The following is a 27,131-nucleotide window of genomic DNA, read 5'->3' as shown; positions in this document are numbered from 1 at the left end:
CAGAGGTATGGTCAATTTGCATATTACTCTTTTATTAGATAGGCTGTCCCCTCCCCCCCTATTATTCCCCTCTCCCTGGTTCCCGCCCCACCTCAGGCCTTCACCACCCTATTGTCTGTGTCCATAGGTAATGCATATATACATATAAGATCTTTGGTTAATCTCTTCCCATACCCTGTTCGCCCCTTCTCTCTGAGATTCGTTAGTCTGTTCCATGTTTCCATCCCTCTGATTATATTTTATTCATCAGTTTATTTTGTTCATTAGATTTCTTGCTTGTTTATTTTGATTTTTAGGTTCAACTGTTGATATATGTATTTATTGCCATTTTATTGTTCATATTTTTAACTTTTTTTCCCTTCCTTTTCTTCCTCTTCTTAGAGAATACCCTTCAACATTTCATGTAATATTGGGTTGGTGGTGATGAACTCCTTTAGCTTTTTCTTGTCTATGAAACTCTTTATCTGACCTTCAATTCTAAATGAAAGCTTAGCTGGGTAGAGTAATCTTGGTTGTAGGTCCTTGCTATTCATCACTTTGAATATTTCTTGCCATTTCTTTCTGGCCTGCAAAGTTTCTGTTGAGAAATCAGCTGACGGTCATATGGGTGCTCCATTGTAGGTAACTAACTGCTTGGAACTTGAACTTTCATGCCACAAAATATTAATCTTCTTTTGATTCCTCACCACCCCCCCACCAACCATTTAAAAACATAAAACACATTCTTACCTTGTGGTCTATATGAAAACTGGTAGTGAGCCAGAAATGGCCTATAGTCAAGTTTGCCAACCCAGCTTATTTCCCCTCCTTACAATTCTATTCCTCTACATACACACATACACCCACACGCACATGTGCGTGTGCGCGCGCACACACACACACACACACACCTCTAGTAGGTCTACAGTAAAAACAACCCTCAGAATTCCTTTATGGACTTTGTGTTATTCTGCTATTTAGAGCCACAGTAGGGCTGGGAAGGTAGGAAGCTTTGATGGGCTTTTGAGCCATTAGGATCTAGATTCAGATTCTGGCCTTACCATATACTAATGAAGTAACCCTGGACATAATGCTCAACCCCTCTGTGCTTCACTCTCATCATCTATAAAATAGGGACAATAACATCTACAACAGAGAGTTGCTGTGAGAATTAAATGAGCTAATATATATCCAGTTCATGGCACAATGCCTGGCATAGAGTAGGTGCTCAATAAATAGTAACTATTATTCAAACTTGGGATACGGTTTGCCAGATCAGTTGTGGCCTTGGAAAGTCCTCTGTAAACCACAACTGGGCAACATGAAGGAATAAACTGTTAGCAAAGTACAAAGGCAAAGAGATAGAATTTGCAGGTTTTCAGATACATGATACACGTTCCAAGTGCTTGGTTGGTTCTGATTCCTTCTGGCAACATTCCAAATTCCTTTGAGCCGCTTTTCCTCCCCAGCAAGAACGTCTGTCTCTGACAATGCCTGCATCTTCTTAACATGTCTTACCAAATACCCAGATGAGCCCTGAAATCCTCTCCTCATTCTTATATTCTTCTTGGCATAGGGCTGGGGAAGGGTGAATGTGGCCAGATCAAACCTACACAGATCGGCCTGCCACTGGGTCTTATATAGGTTGGACACCCAATTCTCTCTCAATTCTTCCTAAGTTTTTTGCTGTATAGGGAAATTTCTCCAGAGCTTAAGAACTAGTTTCTCTATAGAAGTTTCAGAGCAATACAGCAGCAACAACAAAAACACATCAAGTATACAAATAAGGGTTCCATCATATCACTTTCAAGACAGAAAACATCAAGGGTGAGCAGATAAAACTAAGGCCTGTGGTATCTCTGTCCTTGGTCCAAAAAGCCAGATTTGAGCCTTTCACTTCCTTGCTCCAACACCTCCAATGAGTGTCCACTGCTTCTGGAATCCTAAGCTCCTGTGCTGTCACTTAGGGCCTCCACAAACTTGCCCCAGACCATCCATCCTGCATTATGTCTTACTACTCCTCGACTGAAGTCTTGACCTACAGTCCAGGCAAAATAGACTGTTTCTATGGAACTGCCCTCAACAATTTCCAGCTTCCCACACTTGTACATAATTCAATCCCCTATAACATTTTATTGTACATCTCCCCCTAGACTGTGCATTAGGGACAGGGCAGAGACTATTTCTGATTTGTTTCTGGGTCCACTATACCTAGCACAGGGCCTGGCACACGGCAAACACTTCATAAATATGAATAAATGAATGGAAACACCTGAAGTTACTCTTTCCTTAAAGTGTTTTAGTTGGACTCTTATTAGCAGACTAAGTATAGTCTGGGTTAGAGCCAAGAAGTAGAAAAACCGAAGAGAAAGAAAAGAAGCATGACCAATGAGATCCAAGCAACGGAAAATAGGTTTTAAGAGTAAGGTAAAAGAAACCAGGGCCGTTTAGCCTGGAGAAGAGAAGATGAGCCCTAACTCGATTTTGACTTTAAGTACACAAAAGGTTCTCATGAGAAAATCTTGACCTCATCCTCCCTTTATAATCAGAAGAAACGTTTCCATATTCATGGAAAATGGAACAAGAAGAAATGGCTTAAGTTAATGCCAGGGGGGTTTAAGGAGAAGAGAAAGGAAAACCAAATTAGGCACCATTTTTCCAAAGATACTGTTATTGTAGTTTTTGGCAAGAGAATTGGAGTGTCTTGATTAGCACTTCTGCTGAAGGCTGTGCAAAAGGGAATAAATATGCTGCTCTGTTTCTGTTTACTGTGGACAGAGGTGGGAAAGACACAAGTCAGGTAAGATTGTCTAATGAGCCAAAGACTTTTTATTGACCCTTTTCCTACAGGCACTTTTTTTCATGTCATGCTTTGCAATCCCGTGATGGAACAATCTAGCATTTCAAAGTTTCCTGATGGGGCAATGGAAAGAAAGAGAAGGCAACAATGTCACAGTAAGACAGGGATAATGCCCTAATATATACACTCTATAAAAACAATATCTAACTGGACATTAATAACAATTATTAATATTATTACTATTAAAGCTAATATTAATTGAACACCTACTTTGTGCTAGACACTGTGCTACTAGTAAGTGCTTAACATAACTTATCTCAATCCTCATAATAACCCCATGGTATAGGTAATACTTGTATCCCATTCTACAGAAGAATAAACTGAGACCCAAGAAGGTTAAATAACTTGCCCAAGTCACATAGCTAGCAAGTGAGAGAGCCAGGACTAAAACCCAGGCAATATGTCTCTAGAGGCAACATGACTTTAATAAAACGAGGCATGCGGCCCCACCAGCCGCGACTTTGACATGTCTTCTCTAGAGTCTACTAGTATACACCTAACTACTGTCTCTCCCTATATACCTAACTACTATCTCTCTATATAAGAAGGATGAGAGGCTAGAATTTAAACGCTAGAGTCTCTGGATCTAGGTTCATATTCTCAGCTACTTCCTTATACTGCCCCAAGTCAGGAAGAACAATGAAACACATGAATGACATTAGCAAGAGAAGAGATTTCAGAAGTGAACCGAAATACCCCCCATATTACAGAGAAAGAAGCTGACATTGAGAATTCACAGATTATAATGAGCAGAATCAGGACTTGAATGCCAGTCTTTTGACTCCAAGTGTAGTCCTCTTTCCTCCATTATAGATTCTTGTTTAATTTGAGAGTGAGAAAATGAAGGAAAACTATGTGCCAAATCAGTCCCTCCCTAGGCACTTTTGTAATGAGCTGTTAATCTCACATTAGAACCTATGCCTGAACTACAAGGGTGCCAGAAGTCTCTATAAATGGATTCTAAGATCCTACTAGCTAAGAATGGCAATGCACTGATTTATGGTACTGCAGGAGCTGCCATAATGCTCACATATTAAACCCATCAAGCAGCCCCAGACCAGGCATTTTCCATAGTAGGTCAGTGGTTCACCGTTTACGCCTGAACTGAACTATGTCAACGGCCTCCTCACCAATGTCCCCATTCTGGGACCTACTTTGCTCTAGTCTGGCCTCCATTCTGCAGTCACAATAAACACAGTCCTAGTCATGGCCTGCAGAGCCTTGCAGCACAATGGAGAAAGGAACATGGGTCTTTGAATCTAATACTCATAAGTGTGGACCAAGTTCTGCCACCTACTAGCTACCTGACCTTGGGCAAGTCACTTTAATCTTTCTGAGGTCTGGTTTCTTCATCTTTAAATTGGAGATAAATATCCCCATATTACAGGGTTGTGAGGATTAACTAAATTATAGTGTGTAAAGCATCTAACATATTGCAAGCCACAAAACAGAGCAGACACTTGGTAAATGTTAGTGTTCATCTCCCCACTCCCTTCTCTACATTTTGAGCACAAACCACCATTTCAGCTTATTTCCACTTCTCACCACCTCACCAACTCCATTTCTCTCCCCCAACACACACACGCACACACACATGCACACGCATGCACATGCACACACACACACACACATACACACACACACACTCATTTCCACCTCTAGGCCATTATTCAAATTGCTCCTTCTCACAGGAATTAACTTCCTCCAAGGCCCACCATAAATTTTTCACCTTTAGGAATCCTTCTCTAGACCCCCTTTGTTCGTGTTGGGATTGATTTCTCCTTCTTCCAAACTCCCACTTTGTTTACATTCTTTACTACATTTAGTAAAGAATAGTCAGCCTGATTTCAGTTATTTATGTACTTATCTATATCTTCCCAACTACACTAGAGGGAGAAGGCTCTAAGAAGAAAATTACTTATAGGAGGACAGGAAATATGAGGTTTTCCTGTGTATATTTCTCAATACCAGGGTCTTCTACATAGCAAGACCTCAATATTTATTTATTGAATTGAATCTTGCCACCCTTGACTGGGAATCTTTACAGAAAAGATCCTGGAGGGAGTTTACTCTAAAGCTCTTACATTTACTGCCTGATTTGATAGACATGAAATTTTTAATTCTAATGTTCCTAAACTAAGATCCACTGATAACCATGTCAGCATGCTTTATTCCTTTAGCCATTCTCTCAACACACTTTGGACTCCTCTCAAGAATCCCTCCAGGGCATAGATAGACATTGCTGGGAGGACTGCATTCATTCACAGAGTAGGGTGATGTGGGAGCAAGCTCTTTGATGAACTGTTCCCCACAACTGGTTAGGAGATGACTACCATTAAAACCATATTAAAAACCAGAGTTGTGGATCCTAAAGTAGATCTGGATGATTTCTACCTGCTTCAGTTTCCAAATCTATAAAAATAGAGTTTTGAGATGATACATATAAAGCACTTAGAACAATATCTGCCACATAGTAAGCACTCAATAAATGTTAGATTAACAATGTAGTAGACTGGAAAAAACAAAGAGCCAGGACTTTTCACTTCCAGCACTATTTCCACCACTGACTGATTCCCTGTGCAATCTTGATCAAGTCCTCTGCTCTCTAGGTCTTTTCCCAATCTGTAAAAGTAAAGAGATAGAACCAGATGATTCCCATCTCCTTCTACCTTCAACGATGTATATTTTTCTATGAACAACCAAGAGCCTTCTGTTCCATATGCTGAAGCTGTTGGCAAGGGAAAATGTGAATGTGTAGCTGCTGGCTCCCAGATGGGAGGAGCCAAGGACAGGGCAACCGACAGCAAACCACCTGTGCACTTTCCCATTTGTGAGCTATACTAGTATACACTGAGTGGCCAGATTATTATGATCTCTGAACGCATAATAATCTGGCCACTCAGTGTGTATATATATTCATGCACCGGGCCTCTATATATATATATATATTAGAGGCCCGGTGCATGAATTCGTGCATGGGTGGAGTCCAGCCAGCCTGGCCAGGGGGAGGGGACATGGGCGGTTGACCGGCCTGCCTGCTGGTCAAACTCCTGGTCAAGGGGACAATTTACATATTAGCCTTTTATTATATAGGATATACATTGAGTGGCCAGATTATTACGCGTTCAGAGACCATAATAATCTGGCCACTCAGTGTATATCATACTCAGTGCAGGTCCCCGAACAAAACGTACTGCAAAGGCAAGACAAGAGCCTGAAAACAAGAGCAGCAACGAAAAATCCTCTTTTGTGCAGAATACCTGCACTTTCTTGCCTTTGATGCCTGTAATTAGGGCATAATCAATCTACACCAGGGCTCTCCTTAGGCGCATCTTCTCTTGAAGGAAAAACACAAAGGCCCACTCTGAACCCGAAAGCTCATAAAACAAAAACCAAAGCAAGTAAATAAAAAATTTCACTGACTCATTCAACCACAAACACTGCAGAGGCCTACTATGTACCAGGCAGAGGAGGGATGAAACAGACATGGTCCCTTGCCACCAATGTACTCAGAGTACATATGGGGTGATATACCTGAAGGCAGACAGCAAACAGAGTTATAATCAAGCTGCGGCCTCTGCTACAGAAGATGGGAAGGGGACAACTAATCCAGTAAGGGGATCAGAGAAGCTTCACTGACAGGTCACATGAGACATGGGCTTTGAAAGATGAGAAGGAAGAGGGGACTTCAGGAAGAGCGAATACAAGCAAAGGAACATGCAGGGAGTGTTTGAGCAGCAAAAAGTAGTTTGTTTTGACTGGGTCACAGGGTGCAAGACAAGGGGAAAGAGGAGAGAAGAGAGGTTTTGTAACAGATTATGGTGGAACTTGTGTATGAGGCTGAGGAGTCCAAACTCTATACAGTAGGCAATGAAGCCCACCAAGGTTTCTGAGCAGAGATAAAAAATGATGAGAAATTGTCTCATGAAGATCATATGGGTACCCATAAAGAGGATGCAAAAGGAATCAAGTTAGTGGATTACTATGAGACCACGTAACAGGAAACCATATTTCAGAAGCATGTGCAGGAACCCAACAGCTCCCGTTCACAGAGCTCCTCTCTGCCATGGTCCAGCTTCATGCAATCTGCCCTCAGGAGGTGCTCACTTGCCAGGCCCTCTGGTCATCAAAATCTTCTAGAGAACTAGAGTTAACAGGTCTCCCAATCAAAGTCAAGAAGCCAATTATCCTTCTGGGTCACAGTAAGGGAAGAGCTGATGTGGGATAAGTTGGCACCAATCTTCAGCTGGCCCAGCTCCATATAAAAACCCAACCCTCGCTCTTCACTTTACATCACATCCAGCCTAGTTCTCTTTAGAGGGGCTGAAGCTAAGGGCCGTGGGGCTGAACGCACCTGGCCAAGGGCTAAGGAGCCAGTGAGGCAATATATATCAACTCCCCAGCATGGCACTTGGCACATGGGCAATGGTTTACAAGCATTTGTTCCTTTCCCATACTACAAGGTCAGAGCCACCTATAAATCCCACTGAGGCTTCAGGACCTGGGTCACCTCAACTCTCCCCCCAGGGCCTCCCTAAAGTACCCTAGTCCAAAATGACCGAGCTCATATAAACCACATCCATTTCATGACAGGTGCCATGCTGGGTGACACACGGAATTCTATTCAACTTTCACAATGACCCTACTTTGCCCTTTCTATACAGGAGAAAGGAACGTTCTGAGAGGGGAAATGACTTGCCAGAGGACACACAGATAGAAGTGCAGAGGTGAGATCTGAATCCAGGACCGCCTGACCCAGAGCCACGCACTTCCAACAGGTCATCCCTGTCACCGTGCTGGCCCTGCTCCTGACCACCTGACAGGTAGCCTGGAAAGTCCCTCCCTAAGGGGAGAGATGGCACCCGACACTGTGCTCTCTCCTCAAGGCACAGCGACCCGCACATGTCAGGAGCTTTTCAATGAAAACAGTTAACTTTAAAATAATGTAGGACAAGATATTAGAAATTCCTCACATGAAAAATTACTCATGATGTTGGACCGCCTGAGCCTTGAACCCAGTCATATAGCTAGCAGGACTCAGTCTCAAATTGGCCCCAGACTGAGCTCCGACCTAGGACACCTGCCACACCCCGCCCCGACCCCAGGCATAGGCCAAGCCTGACCGGGACCCACGCCGCACCCTGAGCTCCTCACAGACGGAGCCCTGAGAGGACCCTAAAAAAGCGTCCCCTGGGCTGACACCCGCAGCAGAATCGGGTCGTGACCTCGGACCGTTCTGAAGGCCCTGATTTCTCCGTCCCAGGGCATGAACTCACTCACTGACACGCCCTCCCCAAACCTCGCTTCACTCGCAGGGATACCTCGATGTCTGGTCTTCCCCTCAGCGGACTTGCCACGGAACCGGTCGCACTCCCCCACCTGCAGATCGCTCTGCTGAGGACGCGGAAGAGGCGGTACTAGACCCGAGGGGGCGGGCCCGACCGCCGAGGAGCGCGGGGGGCGGACCTGCGCCTGCGCTCTGACGGCTACGCCCAGGGAGAAGGTGGGGCGAGCTCAGTAAACTGCGCAGGCGCGATTGAGAGGGGCGGGGAGGTTGCGGGGAAGTGGGTGGGGCTTGGCTCCTTTGATGCTCAAACTTTTGGAGTGAAGTTTGAGAAGCCTGGGAAGCTCCAGGAGGGAGGAGGCCAGGAAGCAGCAGGTGTCATTAACATTTACCGAGAGCTTCTGCATGCCAAGAAGGAATTTTAAAAATGTCTTTTACACATGGGGATATGCTGCCTGTCTTTTCTAAAATGAGAGCTAATTCTGTAAAATTTCTTAAAAGGTTTGGGTGCCTATAATTTCACGATGAGAGTTTCTCCTTTAGTAAAACATTCCCCCAGTAGTTCAAAATAAAAAGACTTAAAAGTTCATTTCTTGGAGAAAACTAACTGCAAATATATTGATATTTCAAGTTCCCCCCCCCTCCCCCGTCCTCTCCCAAGATGCAAGTGTGATGAGATAACAAGAGTGCTGACTTGGGTTTGATTCAGGTCCTGACTCTGAGTGTGTTTCCTCTGTTGTGAAATGGAAATAAATATCCCTTCTCTTCCTGTCTCAGGATTGTTATGAGCCTCTTGGACTTCCTTCCCATCATCCATCTGAAAAACATTAATTCCCTTTCCCCTTCTCAGCCCAGTCTTCTCATCTGCATGATGGAAGGAGGTCTGGAACATTAGAGAACATTCAGGGCTTTGCTAGATTTCCCAGTGTAGGCTGGAAAGGGGTTCTTCTCCCAAGCATCTGTATTCAGTCACTTTCAGAATCTCTCAGTCCAACCTGGAGGACCCTGTGTATCCTGATCTCTCCCATCATCACCTTCTGGGCCCATCAAGCTTCATGTGCTCAGAGGCCATGCTGGCCTGTTCCTTGAATGTCTCAATAGCCAGCTGCTCCTGAGCCACTCAGGCCTAGGTTCCAATCCAGGTGCTCAGAATTGCTATGTCCTCCATATGGCAACCAAGTTCAGTTAACACAGAGAGGAGGGTTCTGGGAAACTCACAGGAGGAAGGGCTCCCCCAAATCAGGTGGAGCAGCAGCCATGCTTGTGGCTCCCTTTACCACACACTACATACAGCTCCCAGGGAAGGGGAAGTGGCAGCAGGAAACCTCAAAGAAAAGGCTGCAGTATTCATGAGGGCTGAGGGTGGTGGGGCAGCCTTTACTCAATAGGTGGATGTTCTGCTCCAAGATGGGGAGACTGGCTCACTTTCTTATTCCCTGCTCCAAATAGTTTTATGGGTCCAGGAATACAAAGGCTTCAACAGCCTGGCTGCCCAAACTGTCCCTCTGCCCCTAATACATTGCCTCTCCCAGGACTCTCTCATGCAAAGTTTTGCCCTTTGGATTGGGGGAGGGTATTTTTTTTTTTCTCTTTAGTCTCCTCCTTCTCTCTATCTCTGTCTAGTCTTCTCTAAGCATCCCTCTCTGAATTTCTCAAAACAGTTTTGTGATGGCTTGTAAGGAGCAGGCCTTGGCCACACAGTTCTGAGATTAATTTATCCTCACTGCCATAGTGTATTTCAAAACAACTATGACCTCAGAACCTGAACTTTCTAGAAGTCCGAACTCTCCAGCAATTGAGGAGGTAGTGACTTGTCACAGGTGTGCAAGCAGAGCTACCTTTTAGAATGCTGGATTTGGGCTTCCTCTGGTGAGCCAGAAGAAGGGGCAGCAGAGTGGAGGGCCTTACAGATCCTAGAGCAGTGAAAGGGGGGATACTGGGCACCAAGGAAGCTAGGCAGCTACCCAAAGACAAACTTGATTCAATAAGCTATTGTATATCAAGCATTTAGAACTGTACCTGACACATAATATTAGCTATTATTGTTATCATTGTGGATGATTCATAGACTGTGAATAATGAAGGAGCTTAGAGTCAATTATTTCCTTGCTTCCACTCCTGGTCATGAAATAGATGGGAGAAATGGAGGTCTGGAGGGGCCTGCCATAGTCAGGGGCTGGGTTGGGACTAGAACCCAGACCTCTACCTCCCAGGAGAGCTGCTGCACAGAGCCAGGCTCCTTCTTAGGTAGAAGGAGAGCTGTAGGTGGGCCTTTGCTGACTCTTAAGAACCAAGCTGTTCTTCAACTCGTGAGGGCAGTTGAGGGTAAGGGGCAGTGGAATGAAAGCAAGACCTGAGCTGAGAGACTCAGGTGTCTCCTGGGGAATAAGCTCAGGAGTCAGCCCCATGTCAACAGCATTTTCTTGAGAAGCGCTTCCTCTGCTGTGATTAGGGCTAGCGTTGTTTCTGCCCTGTTCCTTAACCCATTAGCTCCAATAAACCACCCACATTAAGGGGGTGAGAACAGCCAGTGCCAGGTGACCTAAGCTGAAACAAGTAAAGAATCTCCCAAGAAGAGACTGAGCTCCCCGAAGGCAAGGGCCAGTCCTCCCCACTCCTAGGATCCTAGCCTTGCCCAGGAATTCTAGGTTCAGCATTCTCAGAGCCCTGGGAAAACCTTGGTGTCTCCACCCTGGAGAGCTGGGACAGACATGACCATACCAGCCAGCACTCCTTATGGCCGGGGACAAAAATCCCTCCCTGCCCCATTCTGGCCCAGTTCCTTCCACAGTCTGCCCAAGAGCCATGTGGCACCCAGACCACAGCTTCCCACCAGCGCTGCTTTAGTTTGCCTCCTTTATTTTACCAAAAATAACAACAATAAAGTCTTCCCTCTGTTTCACAAAAATAGATTTCCCCCCTTCCCTCCCCAACCCTCCCACCCACTTCACCCCCTTCTTCAATCAGCACCGGCCACAGCCTAGAATCTATGTTTCCACCCACTGTCCCTGGGAGAATCTTTGACCACCTCCCCGCCTCCCTCGAGAGCCTTTGGCAAAGCTGCAGGGCCAGGGCTGCTTCCCTTGGGAACTTCTCTGGAGGCAGCAGCCCGAGTCCAGTGGGCTGACTCCAGGAGCCCCGTCTGCTTCCCCAGAGATCAGGCAGCTGCTGGGTCATGGAGATGGGACATGAGTGTGGAGGTTTGGCTCAGCAGATGACCCTGGCAGACCTGAGGGAAAGTGGGGCACATCAGGCTAGAAATCCTTGCTCAAAGCAGGAACAGTTGTGTCCCGGAGAGGGGCTGTCAAACCCTCATTCCATGTGCTTCTCATCTCCCTGTGTAGCAATGCACAGGCCCTGGGGTGGGAGTCGGACCATGGCTTCTCCTCCAGCTCCACAAAGCCTTGCCATGAGGCCTAGGACAGCTTCTCCTCCTGGCTTCAGTTTCCTCTTATGTACGTGGAGGATTCTGTGACTAGATGCTCCTCAGGTCTTTTCTGGCTCTCCTTCTGGCCTCCCAATGTGGAGGCTCTGGGAAGGGAGGGCCCTGTCCCTGCCTCAATTTCCCCACCTGTGGGTCTGCACAAAGGGCTGGGCATGGGAGTGCTGAGAAATGGAGTACTGAATGAACATCCCAGTTTCTCTGTGAACAGCTGTGCTCTGAGAGCCAACCAGCTGGAATGTCTCAGGATGGCTGAAAGGAGACAAGTACTTGAAGGATGGGGTTTCTCCAAGCCTGGAAGACTGCATTCACTAACCCCAGGGTTCTTAATGTCCTGGGATGGGAGACAAGACTCCAGAGTTTCCCAATTCAAGTTCTACTAGACCCTTGGGTTGGATTATTATCCTGTGCTGGGCTTCAGATGCTGGGAGCCAAGTGTACGGATTCTAGAAGGTAGATTGGAGTATGTGATTCCCAATTTAAGCACCAGAGGACCACTGTGGCCAGAGGGATCTTACCCGCAGGAGGCTGTCTATAATCAGGCCTTTCTGGAGGCAAAGGGCTGAGTGAAATGACAGCTGATGGGCATCTCTGGCTGAGCAATCAGAACCTGTGTCTGTGGTGGGCCAGGGATTTAGGTACTCAGGGCAATGGTCCCCTTCCTATCTCCCCACAGTTTCCCAGAATTCATGCTGATGGAAAAAGGTAGCCTAGACGTTTCAAACATAGAGCTACACCTACCTACAACCACATTTTGTACTTACACATCATCAGACACATCAAGTAGGGACAGTGAATTGTCATCACTTCTACAGTGATCATGGTCTGATGGTCCCAATCCCTCCTCCCCTTCCTCTCTCATTCCTTTGTTCCTTCCATCCATCCATTTGCCTAACATTTATGAGGTCCCACTATGTGTCAGGGAAGGTAGGGTCTAAGGTGGCTGGCTCTCCCAGACACTCTCCACAGTCAAAATCACACACACACACACACACACACACACACACACACACACACACACTGCTCACTCACACACAGGCTGCTCACTCTTGTACCTTTCTTGCCATCACCTCAGCCACATCCACATTGCCCAGTTAGGCTTGGGAACCACTACGAAAAGGTCAAGTGTCAGAGTGGAAATCCTCTAGCCTACCCCATCCCTAGACTTCATGTCAGAGGTTTAGCTCCTCCTTTCCTCCTGTTTGCCCACATTTAAATTCTCCCTTTCTCCACTCACAAGCAGTCAGGGGACATATGGGCAGACTCCTGAGAACCAGAAGTTCAGGGGCTTTGGGTATGTGGAGGGGTCCCAGGGCCTTCAGGTTCCTCTGCCACCGGACTCCTGAGGGTCCCCCTCCTCAGCCACTCTATATTCAGACGATCATCTGATGAGCAACAATGTCCAGGTCTAGGCTCAGTGACAGATCCGCTCTGTCATCTCCCTCTGCAGAGACACAAGGTGGGGGTGAGGGTGGGGGTGGGGTGGGGAATGAGAGTCAGTTAGAGCTCAGCCTTCCAGGCAGCCCCCACCCAAACCATAGGGCCTGGCTGCTCTTCTGCCTGAACCTGGCCCCTTCCCTCCTCCCACCCCAACTCCAGGCTATAGATCTGGGTTTGTCAACTGTAACTTGAACAAATTCTCTATTAAAGTACAGAGTCACTGTTCAATGAATTGTCTTTCCCTAATTTATCCACTTGGGTATTGGATTTTCTTAGCACAGGTAGACTTTGGGTCTGAAAACTCAGAGGCTAGCGCTGGTAGGGGAGGGTAGCGGGGGCCTGGCCTCACCAGTGGCTCCAGCTCCCGCTGGTCCACCAGGCTGAACTCTCGGATGAAGTAGTAGAAGTGCTTGTAGCAGGTGTTGACATGTGCCTCGGCCCCCATGCTGAGGATGCTGTCGAAGTGGTGGATGTAGACATGGACAAAGACTCGAAAGAGGCGGGTCAGGATCTTGGTGCAGACCTGCTGGAAGTTCTTGGGAAAGGGAACTCCTAGGAGGGTGGGGAGGGGCAGAAGTGAGGGGGATCAGAATCCTGGTATGAAACCCTACCCAGCCCTGCCTGCCCTCCCACAATACAGGCAGCTCTTGCCCAGAATGGCCTCTTGCCTAGCACACTTCCCTGTGGGAGACAGAGAGCGATCGTGATTTGCTTTCTCCCATACTTCCCTTTTTAAGAAGCACAAATCTGATTTGCTTCTGTTCTACTGAAATACAAATTATCTTCCACCTTTGCCCATGACTCTGAGCAGGACTCTGCCACCTGGTTGGGGGTCACTGAACAACCCTCCTTAGAGTATGATGAAAGAAAGTAATGCCCCAACTCTCCCCAGAAATACATGCATCTGTAGGTGCTCTCACAAGACACCTTTGGATAAAATTCCAAGGGGAGCTCATCAACATCTGGGGTCCATTTTTAAAAACATGGGCCTTCATAATTAAGTCCTAACTTCCCAGCATGGAGCCTGCTCAAGGCCTTTCAGGATCCTGACCTCCCTCTCCCACCCCACCCTGACTCCTTCCTCTTTGCATCAGCTGCTCCCACAGTGCAGTCCCCAGACCCCTAATCCTGAGAATTACTAAAGCTTCAAGAACTAGTTCAGATTATCTCTCATTCCTTCAAATTTTCAATAACACATACTCTTCCATCTGTGAACCAGGCCATGTGCTGGGCCCTTTGCACCTTTTGCCTGGTATGATAATGGGTATGATAGCCATCCTAGATATGATCAAATGGAGGTGCATAAAGTTGGAGCCACTTGCCCGAGGCCACATAACTATTAATTAGTACTGACTGGAGTCAAGATTCAAACCCTGTCTGCACTGCACTGTAGCATCCCTCTGAGATATATGCCACAAACTCTGCTCAAGAAGAGCTCTAGGGCTTGGCAGTGTGGCCCAGTGGTTGAGCATTGACCTATGAAACCAGAGGTCAAGGTTTAACTCCCGGTCAGGGCACATACCCAGGTTGTGGGCTCGATTCCCAGTAGGGGACGTGCGGGAGGCAGCTGATCAATGATTCTCTCTCATCATTGATGTTCCTCTCTCTCTCTCTCCGTTCCTCTCTGAAACTGATAAAAATATATTTTTTTAAAAAAGAAGAAGAGCTCTAGAACCCGTGAAAAAGACACAGTTTCCTATAGTCCCCCGTGCTCAGGGTGGAAATCTTGGTGGCATGTGCTCTTCTCTGCCATCCCAGGGTTAAGGCACAGACACTGGGGTCTCATAAGCCGGGGGGTTAAGGCTAGAAGGGAATAAGAGCCCAGACACAGGCCCACACTGGCCCACCCCACTCCACAGATCCCTTCTCTCCTCACTGTTCTCAGGAAGGGGTGAGCCCTGCCTCTCCATGAGCCCTTCCAGGCCCAGTCCAGGTTCCTCACACTTGTCCTGCCTATCTAGACTTGGGGCCCAGGCTCCAAGAGACCTGAGCTGCAGTTCTGAACGCTCCTGATTCAGTGCACTGTCCCTCTCTCGGCCTCGGTTTCCTCCTGTGTGAAATGAGGATACCCACTGTGGGGCATGCTAGTGCAGGAAATGACAGGCCACCAGCTGGGGAGCGGCCGAGGGCACTGAATTGTGACTCAGTGCTCAGCATTCAGACTTCTCTCCTCTGGGCTTGACCACCCTGCCCCACCCATCTCTGATTCCCAAAGCCTTGAGGCCAGGTGGGGGTGGGGCTGCTGTGATGAACACAGTGTCATGCTAACACCCCTTCTTGATGCCCTTGGGTGGGGAAGCAGGGCCAGGGTGACATCACTCATCTCCCTTACCCACCCTCATCCGCCCAGGCTGCCCAGCTGAGATAAGAAAAGTCTCCACGGCTCTCGGAGCTCTGCCCTTAGAGCGCCCTGAGGTGGAATTACTGTCAGGCACACCCAATCCCCACTCCCTCCCCTTCTGGGGACCAGAGTCAGAGGGAACTCCCAGGAGGCTGCAAGTCAGATCAACCCAAGGAGGGTAGCCTGCTAGGAGCACCTTGAGGCACCTCTTCTGGAAGGTTCTGAGGATCATAGTGGTCTCACCAGCGTGGTCCCTGGAGGGGCACTCAAGCTTTAAACAAGAAGAACCCCAAACTGGGAGTCAGGCCGTCTGAAATTGAGATGCCTGATCTTGACAAGCAGACACTGAACCTCTCAGAGCCTGTTTCCTCTTCTACAAAATGGGGATGAAAATTACACACACACACTCCACAGAATTACTATATCAAACTAAATGCCGCATCTGTGAAATGGGCTCCGGGGGCTCCCTCCCTCCCTGGCCAGACCTGACCAGGTGGCACTCACCAACGCGAGTGGGAAAGACATCCTCATCGTTGATGAGGCCCTCAATCCAGTCCATGAGTAAGGCCATGTAGCGCGGCGCCGAGAGCTTGGCTGGCCGCCGGTACTGCCGCTCGTCCTGCCAGCGGTACTCGTAGCGGGGCCCTCCAGCCATCACCGGGCAGCTGGTCTCGCTGCAGCGCTCAGCCATGGTGCCATAGATGAGGTTGATGCGGTTAAAGAAGTCCACCACGTGCACGGCGATCCAGTCGTCAATGTTCTCGCCCGGCGGCAGCCTCACCACACTGCGCAGGTCCAGGCCGGACTTCAGCGATGCCTGTGCCTTCTTGTACAGCTCAAAGCGCTGTGTGCCGGGCTCGAAGCGCTTCCGCGGCCGGAAAGTCTTGTCCTTGGCGAACACCTGCTTCAGGCACAGGGCCATGGCCAGGCTGGGCTGAGGGACGGGTGTCCAGCGGAAGGACCTGCGGATGCCCTGCCAGAGCCAAGGGCATGGAAGAGCATGGTGGTCAGGTCCTTACCAAATGTGCTTTGACTTCCCAACACAGCATTCCCTCTCACCTCTCAGCTTTGGGCCCATCTCAGCAGCCTCTTCCGGATTCTAAATCTTCCTCATCCCCTCCGTCCAGCACCCTGCCCTGTTCCCAGGCTGTCCTCTCTCCCCTGCCAAGTGCCACAGCCCTGCCTTCTTATTCTGTTTCCTCTCCACGTGCATTGCATCTCACAGAGGGCTGGGCCTCGGATCCAAACAGGTGCTGCTTAGACTTGCTGTTGACCAGTAGGGAGGTGGCAGAGGCTTCCTGCCGGCCCTGGACCAGATGACCTCTGGGGGCCCCACAGGCCACCTGGTGCAGCGTGGGAGAGCCTGGCGGCATTGTGCTGGGGGCAGGAGGGGGCCCCCTGCCTCCCCCCTCCTCCTTCAGCTTCCTCTGGGATATCTTATAGTTCATCCGGCCAGCTACCAGCCACCGGGGATTCCCAGAGAGCAGGAGGGACTTTTCTACCAAAAATGTCCTTTCCTTTTATTATCCTGAAAGAGGAAAAGCCCTTATAAGGCCAGCTGGGTGGCCTGTGAATGGCTGGAGGAGAGGGGGAGGTAGCAGGTCTAGAAGGACACCACCTCCTCCAACAGCAGTTGTAGATCCTTCCCTCCAAGCCAGCCTCCCCTTGCGGAAACCCCAACAGGCCCCTCCCCCTGCACCTGCTACAAAGTAGACATTCCTAGAGCACCCACTATGTGTCTGGAACTGGAAGGTAGGAATGCAGTCAGATCCACCCAGCTGGGTCCATCTAGAATTCATATGACTTTGCTTTGCCTTTTAGAACTGAAGAATCCCAGATTCAGAACAGACCTTGGGGACAGCAATCAGAGCCCCAAGCTTGCAGGCAGAAGTCCTGGGCTATAGGCCCAGCACCACCATGACTGTAGTAGGTAGGCATGGACTTGGCCCATGCACCTTCCGGGGTAACTCCGATATAGTCCTTGTTACTGTGACTCTCGAGGTAGGGAAATGCAGACTTAGCCACAAACTGAGCACTGACCCTGACCCCAGACTGAGCACTAAGGCCGAGTATGGGCCAAGCACTGAGCTCTGGCTCCAGGTTGAACTCTGACCTGACCTTGACCCTTGTCAGTGGGGGTGCTGACTCCAATCCTAGACTGAGACTTGAATATAGCCACAAACAAAACCTCAGAGCTGACATTGGAGCATTTTTCCTTTCTCATGCCTCTAGTAATACTGGGACAGGACTGGGGAAGGAGGATGGGAAAAAGGATGTAACCAAAGGCACGGTAAATATGGGTTGGGGGAGGTGTCATGTCCGGCAATAAGTCAAGCTAGTGAAGAAGTTCGGAAAAGGGGTTCTTTGTTGTAACCACAACAGGCAGGCAAAGAAGAGGACAGTCAAATAAAATAAGAGGAACTTGGGGAATCCATCCCCTGTCCCCCACCTTCTCACCCAAAGAAGTCCCCAGCATGGGATCTGAGCTTCCTGACCCAAGACCAGGTGACTTCCATGCTTCACTTGTTACCTGCATTCTAAACTCTGCTTGGGCAGGTGCTTCCAAAATCTCTCACACTGGAATCAAGCGGGGTTCCTGGGCTCTTTACCTTCGCTCAGTTCCCTTTACTGACTGTTACCAACAGACCCTCAGTCTGGCATTCAACACCTTACCCTACCTTTCCTGCCCCACTTCCCAACCAACCACGCTGGGCTTCTTGCTGATCCCTGAATATGCCCCTCAGTCCTGCCTCTGAATCTTCACACCCCTCCACCCCCACGCCCAGCCTAGGTCAGGGCCTGGCACATGGTCAATGCTCAGGCTTTAAGGAAAGCTTAACCTCACGAATCTTAGGGTTCTCAGGGGGAAGGCAGGCGTGGATGGGTGGGAAGAGATTAACCAAAGAACTTATATACATATATGCATAGCCCATGGACACAGACAATAGTGTGGTGAAGACCTGGGGTTGGGGGAAGGGGTGGGCTAGAAGGGGTCAATGGGGGGGGAGGGGGGAAGGGTACATTTGTATAACTTTGAATATTAAAGATAAGTTAAAGAAATAAAAAAAGAATCTTAGGGTTGAAATAGCCCTGAGAAATCAACTGACCCAACCCACTTCTTATACAGACGGGGAGTTTGAGGCCCAGAAAGGGGACCTGAGAGCCTTCATTCACATAGCACGTTATAGGCAGAGGATCTCCAAGGGCGGAACTGGGAACTGGGATAAGGTGGGGCTCAGCCCAAGACAAGCATAAAAGACCATTTTCCTCCACTGGCTGCACTAGCTGGTGGTCCCTGGTCTGGTGGAGATGAGGGGAAAGGAGGGGAGGGGAGGGAGGGGGGAAGCACCTTCCCACCTATTAGATCGACCTAATTCCTGTTCCAACACGCTGAGCCTCCCCACTGCCCCACAGCAACTTGGGTGTCCTGACCTGGGGACTATGGTCTCACCTTACTGCTGTAGAATTTCAAGGCCTGGGTCTTCCCCAGGAAAATGTCAGCCTGCCAGTGGGAGGATGGATAGGTGCCCTCTCTCCATGCCACTAGATTCTCTTCACTTCCCACTCCAATAACCTTCCTGAGTTTCTATCCCCCACAGAACCTTTGATCCCTCCCTGAATCAAAACGACTGCCCCTCTTAGCCCTATTTTCTAATTCTGCGTCCTTTTACTCCTAACGTGGTCAGTGACGGCTCACAGCCTGGGTGGGCATCTGGGCTTCCCGAAGGAAGACCACAGAGTGACACTTCCTGTTTCTGACACAGCCCCCCTGCCAGGGCCACACCTACCATTCCTCAGGCTGAACCTAGAACCCAGCCTAGAGCTGTGGGAAAGGCGTGTGGGGCGGTGGGGGCTCCCTGCAGGGCAGATACCCAAGAGAGAAGTCGAGGTGGGGTTCCGTGCTCTGTACAAAGTCTGCACAGTCCCCGCAACGCTCAGCCACCCAAGCCCACCCGTTGGCCGCGGGTCTCCTGCCACCTCTCTCCAGCCCAACTGCCAGGATGGCCCGGTCGTAGGACCCAGAGGGGCAGGCCAGACATTTCCGCTCCCGAAGACACGCCCCCTCAAATACTGGCACCCCCAAATCCCGACTTTCGACTTTCGCTGCTCGGACCCGGACCGAGGACGGTGGCCAGCCTGCCTTCGGGCAGAGGTCGCCCCCGACGGCGCCGCGCCCGGACAGCGGAAGAAATGAAAGTGGAAGCAAGGCTGAATCGTGTCCCCGGCCGGGGCGCGCGGGCGCGGAGATCACTCACGGGTCCGCCTCGGTGGATTAGCGCGAGTCCTCGTCCGGCCGCGGGCGACCACCCCAGCGCGCTGGGCCGGTCCTCTCCCTCCGCGGGTTCTCTCGCCTGTCCACCCGCCTGCCCAGCCGGGCTGCGGTCGCCCTATCGCCCCCGAGGCGACGCCAGCTCCTCCCCGGGCCTCCGGCCCGCCGCGCTGTGGCCGGCCAAGGGGCGGGGAAGGGGCGGGGAGTGGGGACCCTCCCCCCTCAGTGCACGCACTCATTGTCGCCTTTCCGGAAAGGCTATCTCGTGCTCCCAACTTCTCCTCGTAGGGCAAACTAGTGTCTGCTTAGACTTCTGCCAAGGAGGCAGCCTCAGCTTTCTCCGCTGTGAAATGGGGACAAGTTCAGCTTTCGTCTGGAGCAGAAACAAAGGCGCTACGAGATAATGGTGGTTTTTCTCGCTCTCCCCGAATCACGTGCGTTTCACTTGTGCCTGAACTCATAAGGGATCAGTTCTGCCCTATACACTTCCATACCCTCAGCTCTTGGTATATTGCCTGGCACACAGCAGGCACATAATTCCCATTGAATGAATGAATGAATGAATGAATGAATGCCTCACTGAAAGGACTTGCCCTGAAGATGCTCAGATCACAGATTTTCACCTCCCCCACCAGGGCTGGGGTTCTTGCTCAGACTGGGCTGGTTCTCCTCACTCCTTACCTGAAATCACTCCATTTCCCACCGCCAGACATTTGTTCTAGCTGTTCCCATTTGAATGTCTTCTTTCACTCCTTCCTTTCAACCAAATCCAAACCCTTCAGACTTGACTGTTCTTCCTACTTTTCTACCTGGGTTCCTTCCCTGAGGGCAGACAGATATCCCACACCAGCATCCAATCACAAGTGGGGCCCAGGATGAGAGACCAGGTGGCTGTCTTGGGATAGCAGGGAAGGTTGGAGGCCTAGAGTGGGAGGGCCGAGGCAGAAGGATAGGCTGCAGAAGGCACGCGGGAGGGGGGGGGGGGGGGGTGGGGATGGGCGCTGAGCAAGCAGGAGCTGAGGAGAGCTGGTGGCTGGAGGAAGGCATATACTGTGGCACAGATGCTTTCTGGGCTCCCCTGTGTCTGGATCTTCTGCTTGCTCCATGGGTGGCATGAGAACACACTGGATCATGAGGAATCCCAGTCCATAGAATTGGAGATTCCTTCTTTTGTTAAGCACCTATTTTTGTCCCAGTCTAAAGTCATTTGCTGTACCTCTGGCTGGGGTTTCCTAGGTCCTTAACTCTATCTCAAACCCCTACAAATATTCGCATGCTGTAGTATATGCAGAAGAGATTCAAATCTAGTCCTTTGTTTGATGCCCTATTTAATCCCCTGTATTAAGCATGAGTGTGCTGAGAGCAGGGCATCAGGTAAGGAAGCTGCTCTGGTTCCTGACCTCAGCTGACAACAGGCCAGCAAGGGGTCAACACACAGAAATCATACAAGGTCAGAGCTCCGTCATCCAGAAGTGAGAGCATGGTTACAGACTGATGGGGAGCACTTTGTGAGAGTGGGTTAACTGCAGGACACACATGGAACACCTCAACTGGGCATTTTGAGGAGAGTTTAAAGAAGGCACTATTTAGAGGTGTAGTCAGGGTACAGGGAAACCACGTGGATAGTGTATCACCAAAGGGCTGGCTAGCAAGAGCAGCCTTTTGATGTCCACTCTAGGCTGAAGCTGCCACCCCTAGCTGAGAGGAGCTGGGAGGGAGTTGTCAAAGTGGGAGCTATGAGGAGGGAGCTGCTGACTGGAGCTGTGGCCTAAGCTCCAGGGGCATCCCCCACTCACAGCAATCATACTGCAAAGGACTGGGGGTCTAAGGGGGCCTTCCCTACCTCCCTTCCTCTGACTTCTGGGCAGGTCTCCCCATTGGCCAATTCCTACTCTTGAAGCTTCTGTTGATTCAGCCTACAGAAGTCAGCCTCCTAGAGTGTGTCTGGGGGGTTGGGAGGAGGCAATGAAAGGAACTTAGGATGTGGGTCAGGGACTTTGACTTACAGAGGAAACACAAACCGCTTTGTGCTTTTCTTATCATTCAGTTCTAAGTATTTCATAATTTCATTGTCATTTCCTCTTTAACCCATGGATGATTTAGAAGTGTGTTTTTTAGTTTCTCAGCCTATGGGAGGTTTATGTTTCTCGTGTTGACTTCTAATTATATTGCATTGTGGTTGGAGATCATGGTCGGTAAGATTCTTTGGAATGTGATGTGACTCCTTCTGTGGCTTTGCACATGGTCATTTGCTGTACCTCCAGCTGGGTTTTATAGGATGGCAGGGGTTTGCCTGGTGAAGAGTGAAAAGTAGAGAATCTTACATTGTGGGAAACATAGCTGATCCATTTAGGAGGAGCTTCCGAAGTCGCCAGCTCACCCACAGATCCCCAGGGTCTGCCTGATACTAGCTGACAGGTTGGAGGCCTGGGAGAAGACAGAGATAGCCCATGCCTCTCTAATGCCAGTCCCCCCTTCCTGTGGCTCTCAGTCTGGGCTAGAGAGATTCTTACAGGAGGCTCTGCTGGGGCTGAGAAGATCCAGACCTTTGAGAACAAGGTCCCAGCTTTGCAATGTGTTTAGCTGTGTGACTGGGTTCCTCCTGTACTCCCTGGTGGCATGCTGTAACTCTACGGGCACTGCTCCCTGCCACTGTGTCCTGCGTATGAGAAGTGGCTCAAAGAAGGCCCTGTCTCTGAAGCTTGGTGGGAACCACTGAGAACCTAGTTGCAGACATACCCTTTCCCACTGCAAGAACATGGCTCCTGGTTGGGAGCTCCAGTGGCAGGGGGTGGTATCCACACCTAGGCTCCGGCCCTGCCGTGTGTCTCTAGGAAAGCCCCTGTCCTTCTTTGGGCCTCAATTTTCCCCATCTACACCACAAAAGCGTCTTCCATCCATACCATTCCAAGTGCCTTATCAGGACAAGCTTCCTGCTCTTGCCCCTGTGAGCCTGTACCTGTGACTCCACTGATACAGAGGAGTCTCTCCCTGGGGACTTCCCAGTCCCTCCTATGCCAGAAAAGTTTCCCCATACCCACACTCCTCTCAGAATGAGCGACAGCATCCCCAGAGCATCTCTCGGGCTTCTGAAAACGCCAGTGGGGAAACCTGGCCAGAAATCAGAGGAAGGGAGGTGGGGGGAGGCCCCGTTAGACCCCCCAGTCCTTTGCAGTATGATTGCTGTGGGCTGGGCATGCTCCTCGAGCTTAGGCCACAGCTCTAGTGGAGGAGCCGGATGGGGCCCACCTTCTCCTCAATCTCCCAAGAAAAAGTTTCTATTTCAGCTCTGCCTTTTCCTTCCCAGATTCCTGCAGTATCTTTCATCCTGGCACATTTAGGAAAAAGCAAAGAATAGCCTCATTGCAATAAGAGGAATTGAGGTTAGACTTCCTTTAGTTTGAAAGACAATGTTGAAAAGAATGTACATTAAAATTCCCTATGACCTTGGACAAGGCATTTGTCCTCTCTGAGCCTATTTCCCCCTCTGTAAAATGGAAACCACAACAATATGTGCCCCACAGAAGAGCTGTGAGGGTCAGCAGAAGGCTGTGGTCAGTCTTTTTGGGGTGCTGCCTTCAAGCACCAACAGGCTCTTGTGTAGAAGAGGGATGGCCCTGTTCCTGTGGTCCTGGAAGACAAGGGGCAGTGACAGGACAACATGAGAGGACACTTGACACATCAGGGCTGAACAACCATGTAGCCTGGGTGGCTGTACTCACTTCTTGGGGTGCGGGTGGGGAGAATGAATGTGCAAGCAAAAGTGGCACATCCACTGTGACATGGACTTTAGAGGGCTTTAGAACCTCAGACTCAAGTGTTCTGTGCTTCAAGGTCCGTCTTCCCTCCCTGCTCCCTGCCTACCCCTTGAGTTGGAGGCATAGCCCTCACCTCTCCAGGTTTCAGGACTTCCATCTTGGGAAGGATACCTGTGGAGCCTGTGGTGGAAGCCTGGTGTGCATAAGAGTCGTAGGATAATTTCATAACACGCCCCCCCCCCCCCAACCTGACCTGACCTCCAACGTAGCTGTGGTGGGCATTGCCCTCTACAGATGCATGCCCTCCAACCACTTGGGTTAGTTTCCAACTCAGGGGTGTCCCAGGAGTGGAGGTGATAGTTGGTGGCAGTGGGATTGGGAGTTAGAAGGTAGGCTATGGTGACAATTTGCCAGTGTCCCAGGCTCAGCCTTCCATGGAGCCCACCATGAAGCCTACACAGGAAGTTCTGTCCAAGCCTACTTCCTCTGCCACTGTGGTGCCTCCCTTTCAGCCTCTGGGGCTGCCTGCCTAGAGCATGACCCCAGTTCAAACCCTCCTCAGGCTACCGCAGTCCCCATGGCCCTTTCTTCCCTCCTCAGCTTCCTTTCTCCCAGTGTTTTCAGTAATACCCGCCTTAGCATTGCCAGTGGGGATGGGGGTTCCTTACAGAAGACCATCTGATTCTGACTAAGCCTGGAGGTCTCTCAGTTACAGAAGGGACTGGAAATAGAGGAAATCAGCAAAATCCAGAATGACAAAAATTCTATAGGACAGATTCTTAACACATAAATGTCAAGACAACAAAAGAGGTGAGGGAAAACCTATAAGTTAAAAGTGACTTAATATGGAATACTACTCAGCAATAAAACAAACTGGCTATTGAGAGTTGTAGCAACTTGGATAGATTTAAAAGGCATTGTGCTGAGTGAAAAAATTTAATCTTAAAGGATTGCATACTATATGATTTTATTATATACATTCTCAAAATGACAAAATTATAGTGATGGAGAGCAGATTAGTGGTTGCCAGGAGTTAGGACTGAGAAGGAAAGCTTGACTATAAAGGCATATATAGTACGAGGGACTTTCTTCTCTGGGTGATAGTATCCTGACTGTGGTTCCACAAACCTAAAATTTCATAGGACTATAAACAAAAGGAGAAAATAAAGAATGAGTGCATATAAAAGCTGGTGAGATCCAAAATAAAGTCTGTATTTATATTGTATGCATGTCAATTTCATGGTTTTGATCATTCTGGTTATTATATGTTACATTGGGGAAAGCTGAGTGAAGGGTACGTAGGAACTCTATTATTTTTGCAACTTCTATGTGAGCCTAAAATTATTTAAAAAGTTAAAAAATGACTTAGACATATCTAGTTGCAAGATACGGATCTTGTTTGGATCCCGATTTGAGCAAAACTGTAAAAAATTATGGGATAATTGGGGAAATTTGAATATGACTACACATTTGATAGTATTAAGGAATTACTGCTAATTAATTTAGGAATGTTTTGTGTTTTAAAAGTATTTATCCTTTAGAAATATAAGCAGAGGTATGTATGGACTAAGCAATATAATACCTGGGATTTGGAAAGAAAGTGGGTGGGGATCTAAATGAAACTAGATTGTCATATGTTGAAAATTTTTTGTGTTGGGTAACAGGGACTTGGGGTTCATTATACTATTGGTTTTACTTTAGTATATGTTTGAAAATTTCAACAATAAAAAGTTTCAAAAAGAAAAGGCAAGGCCTCTCTTATAGAGATTGGGGTGGGTACAGGAAGCTGCTGGTTAAGCAAGTTCCCTAGTGATATTTATACAGAAAACTAACATTTGGGTATCTCTATTGTAGACTGAATATGTGTCCCCTAAATTTATATGTTGAAACCTAATCCCCTGTGCAATGGTATTTGGAGGTGGGGTCTTTGGAAGGTGATGGGAATGGCGATCTTATAAGAGACCTCAGAGAGCTCCCTTCCCTTTCTACCACTTGAGGACAGAGCTAGGAGACGGCCTTCTATGAACCAGAAAGCAGGTCCTCACCAGACCCTGAACCTGTAGGCGACTCGATCTTGGACTTCCCAGCCTCTAGAAATGTGAAAAACAAATTTCTGTTGTGTATGTCACCCCATCTATGTTATTCTGTTATAGCAACCTGAATAGATTAAGGCAACCACTTCCTGGTCCCCATATTACTCGTGGGGTGAGGACCTCCCCGAGGGCTGGGGTGATGTCTTCTAAAAATAGTAATAAATTAATAGAGTTTTTATCATCTTAGAGAGACAGCATGGTAGGGTGGAAACAGCACATTGGACTCATTCATTCATTCATTCATCCATCCATCCATCCCATAAATATTTACTGAGAACTCATTAGATGTCAGGCACTATATTTGGGTTAGGCACAGACCTTGCCCTTGCATTGTGGGTGATAACAACAGTCCCAGTCTTTTGAGGAACTTTCCCCAGGCCCGGGTGTCCCACTTCACAGCTCCTCAGACTGAGGTTGCAGATGATTGTTAAAGAGCAACAGGTCAGGGAGGGGTGGCTTTCACAGTCTAATCTCCTCAAGCATTTCACGCCAGATACTATGGACTGGTAAGATTTGCATCCCCCACAGTACCCAGTAGTGTTTATTATTTTTACATATTTTTATTAATTTTTAGAGAGAGAGAGAAACATTGATGGGCTGCCTCTTGCACACCCCGTTCTGGGGATCAACTTGGGCATGTATCCTGACCAGGAATCAAACTGGCAACCTTTTGGTGTATGGGATGATGCCCAACAACTGAGCCACACTGGCCAGGGCTTCCCTGGTATTCTTTAACCCTCCTTGCCCCTCTTCTGAGAATGGCACTGTCAGTTTGCCTCATATTGTAATTACTCATGTTAGTGTCTCCCTTGCTGAACTGTGAGCTCAAGGGCTAGGAGTAATCCTTTAAATCTGGGCCCCAGAAACAAGTATGCTGAGCTTGGCCCTACTTTAAGGCCTCAGACCTGGCTCTTCTCTTTACCTGATACTTTTCTTCAACTCCAGTATCAGCTGTCACCGCTGCAGAGATGGCTCTCCTGACCATTAATTTATTGCCTCCACTCTACATTCTATCACATTATTATCATTTTTTATTTTCATAGCACTACCAGTATTTGAAATAATGTTATTCATTTGTCTTCTTCACAAGCATATAAACTCCATGACAAGGGCCTTATTTGTCCTGCTCACTGCTTTATTCACCAGCTTCTTATATCTGTACTTAACATCTAATAGGTGCTCACTAAATATTAATGAATGCTGAGTCATTGCTAAATCAAAGGATTGGGAAAGTGGGCATTTTTACCTCTTCTCCAAGGTTAATAACAAAAGGTCACTATTATGGAGACTGCAAAAAAATAAATAAATAAAAAGAAAGAAAGAAAGAAAAAGCATACATGTGACTACTGCTTCCAAACTGGTTGGAGGAGAAGAGAGAAATAGCAGCATAAACCTCCTGAGAACAAGACAAGGGAAACGATGACCAGGTGCTAGATGTAGGGCACAGATTCAGAGGCCAGAGAGACACAGGCGGTGGCTGGAACAGAGCTTGAGAACAGGGTTCCTACGCATTTTCCGTGTCTGCACCTAACATGGCGGTTAAGTCCTCAGTGCTCTGTGAGGACTACTGAATTGCACTGAGCAGACAGCCCAGCAGACTGGTGATTTACAGAGACTTTGTATATAATCTGGTACCTTGGATTACAAATATTCCTACTCAGTAA

The 27,131-nt window shown here is 48.6% G+C and overlaps 2 protein-coding genes across 6 annotated transcripts in view; both read right to left on the bottom strand.

Moving 5' to 3' along the window:
• The window catches only part of MKNK1 (MAPK interacting serine/threonine kinase 1), a 39,807-nt gene extending 31,539 nt beyond the window's left edge, over positions 1-8,268 (bottom strand). For 3 of the 4 annotated variants that reach the window (XM_054721031.1, XM_028142243.2, XM_054721034.1), the window contains exon 1: positions 8,161-8,219. The gene's annotated coding sequence lies outside the window, so the exon portion shown is untranslated. Of the gene's footprint in view, positions 1-8,160 lie in introns of all 4 variants that reach the window. The other variant, XM_028142249.2, reaches the window with a different exon arrangement.
• A 2,811-nt stretch (positions 8,269-11,079) lies between these two features.
• Positions 11,080-19,733, bottom strand: MOB3C (MOB kinase activator 3C). 2 transcript variants are annotated; one of them, XM_008139352.3, is made up of 4 exons: positions 19,603-19,733; positions 15,851-16,319; positions 13,355-13,557; positions 11,080-13,009 (listed from the first exon to the last, which is right to left on the bottom strand). In XM_008139352.3, the coding sequence occupies exons 2-4, from the start codon at positions 16,266-16,268 to the stop codon at positions 12,980-12,982; spliced, it is 651 nt and encodes a 216-aa protein (XP_008137574.1). In that variant the 5' UTR covers positions 16,269-16,319; positions 19,603-19,733; the 3' UTR covers positions 11,080-12,979. The 2 variants fall into 2 exon arrangements, with proteins under 2 accessions (XP_008137574.1, XP_054576728.1); XM_054720753.1 differs by lacking the exon at positions 11,080-13,009 and having other exon boundaries at positions 13,253-13,557.
• Positions 19,734-27,131: the final 7,398 nt, after the last annotated feature.

This window comes from Eptesicus fuscus, chromosome 9, assembly GCF_027574615.1.
Source record: "Eptesicus fuscus isolate TK198812 chromosome 9, DD_ASM_mEF_20220401, whole genome shotgun sequence".
Classification (NCBI taxonomy): domain Eukaryota; kingdom Metazoa; phylum Chordata; class Mammalia; order Chiroptera; family Vespertilionidae; genus Eptesicus; species Eptesicus fuscus.
Note: the sequence above shows the minus strand (reverse complement) of the source record. Positions and strands in the feature narration are given on the sequence as shown.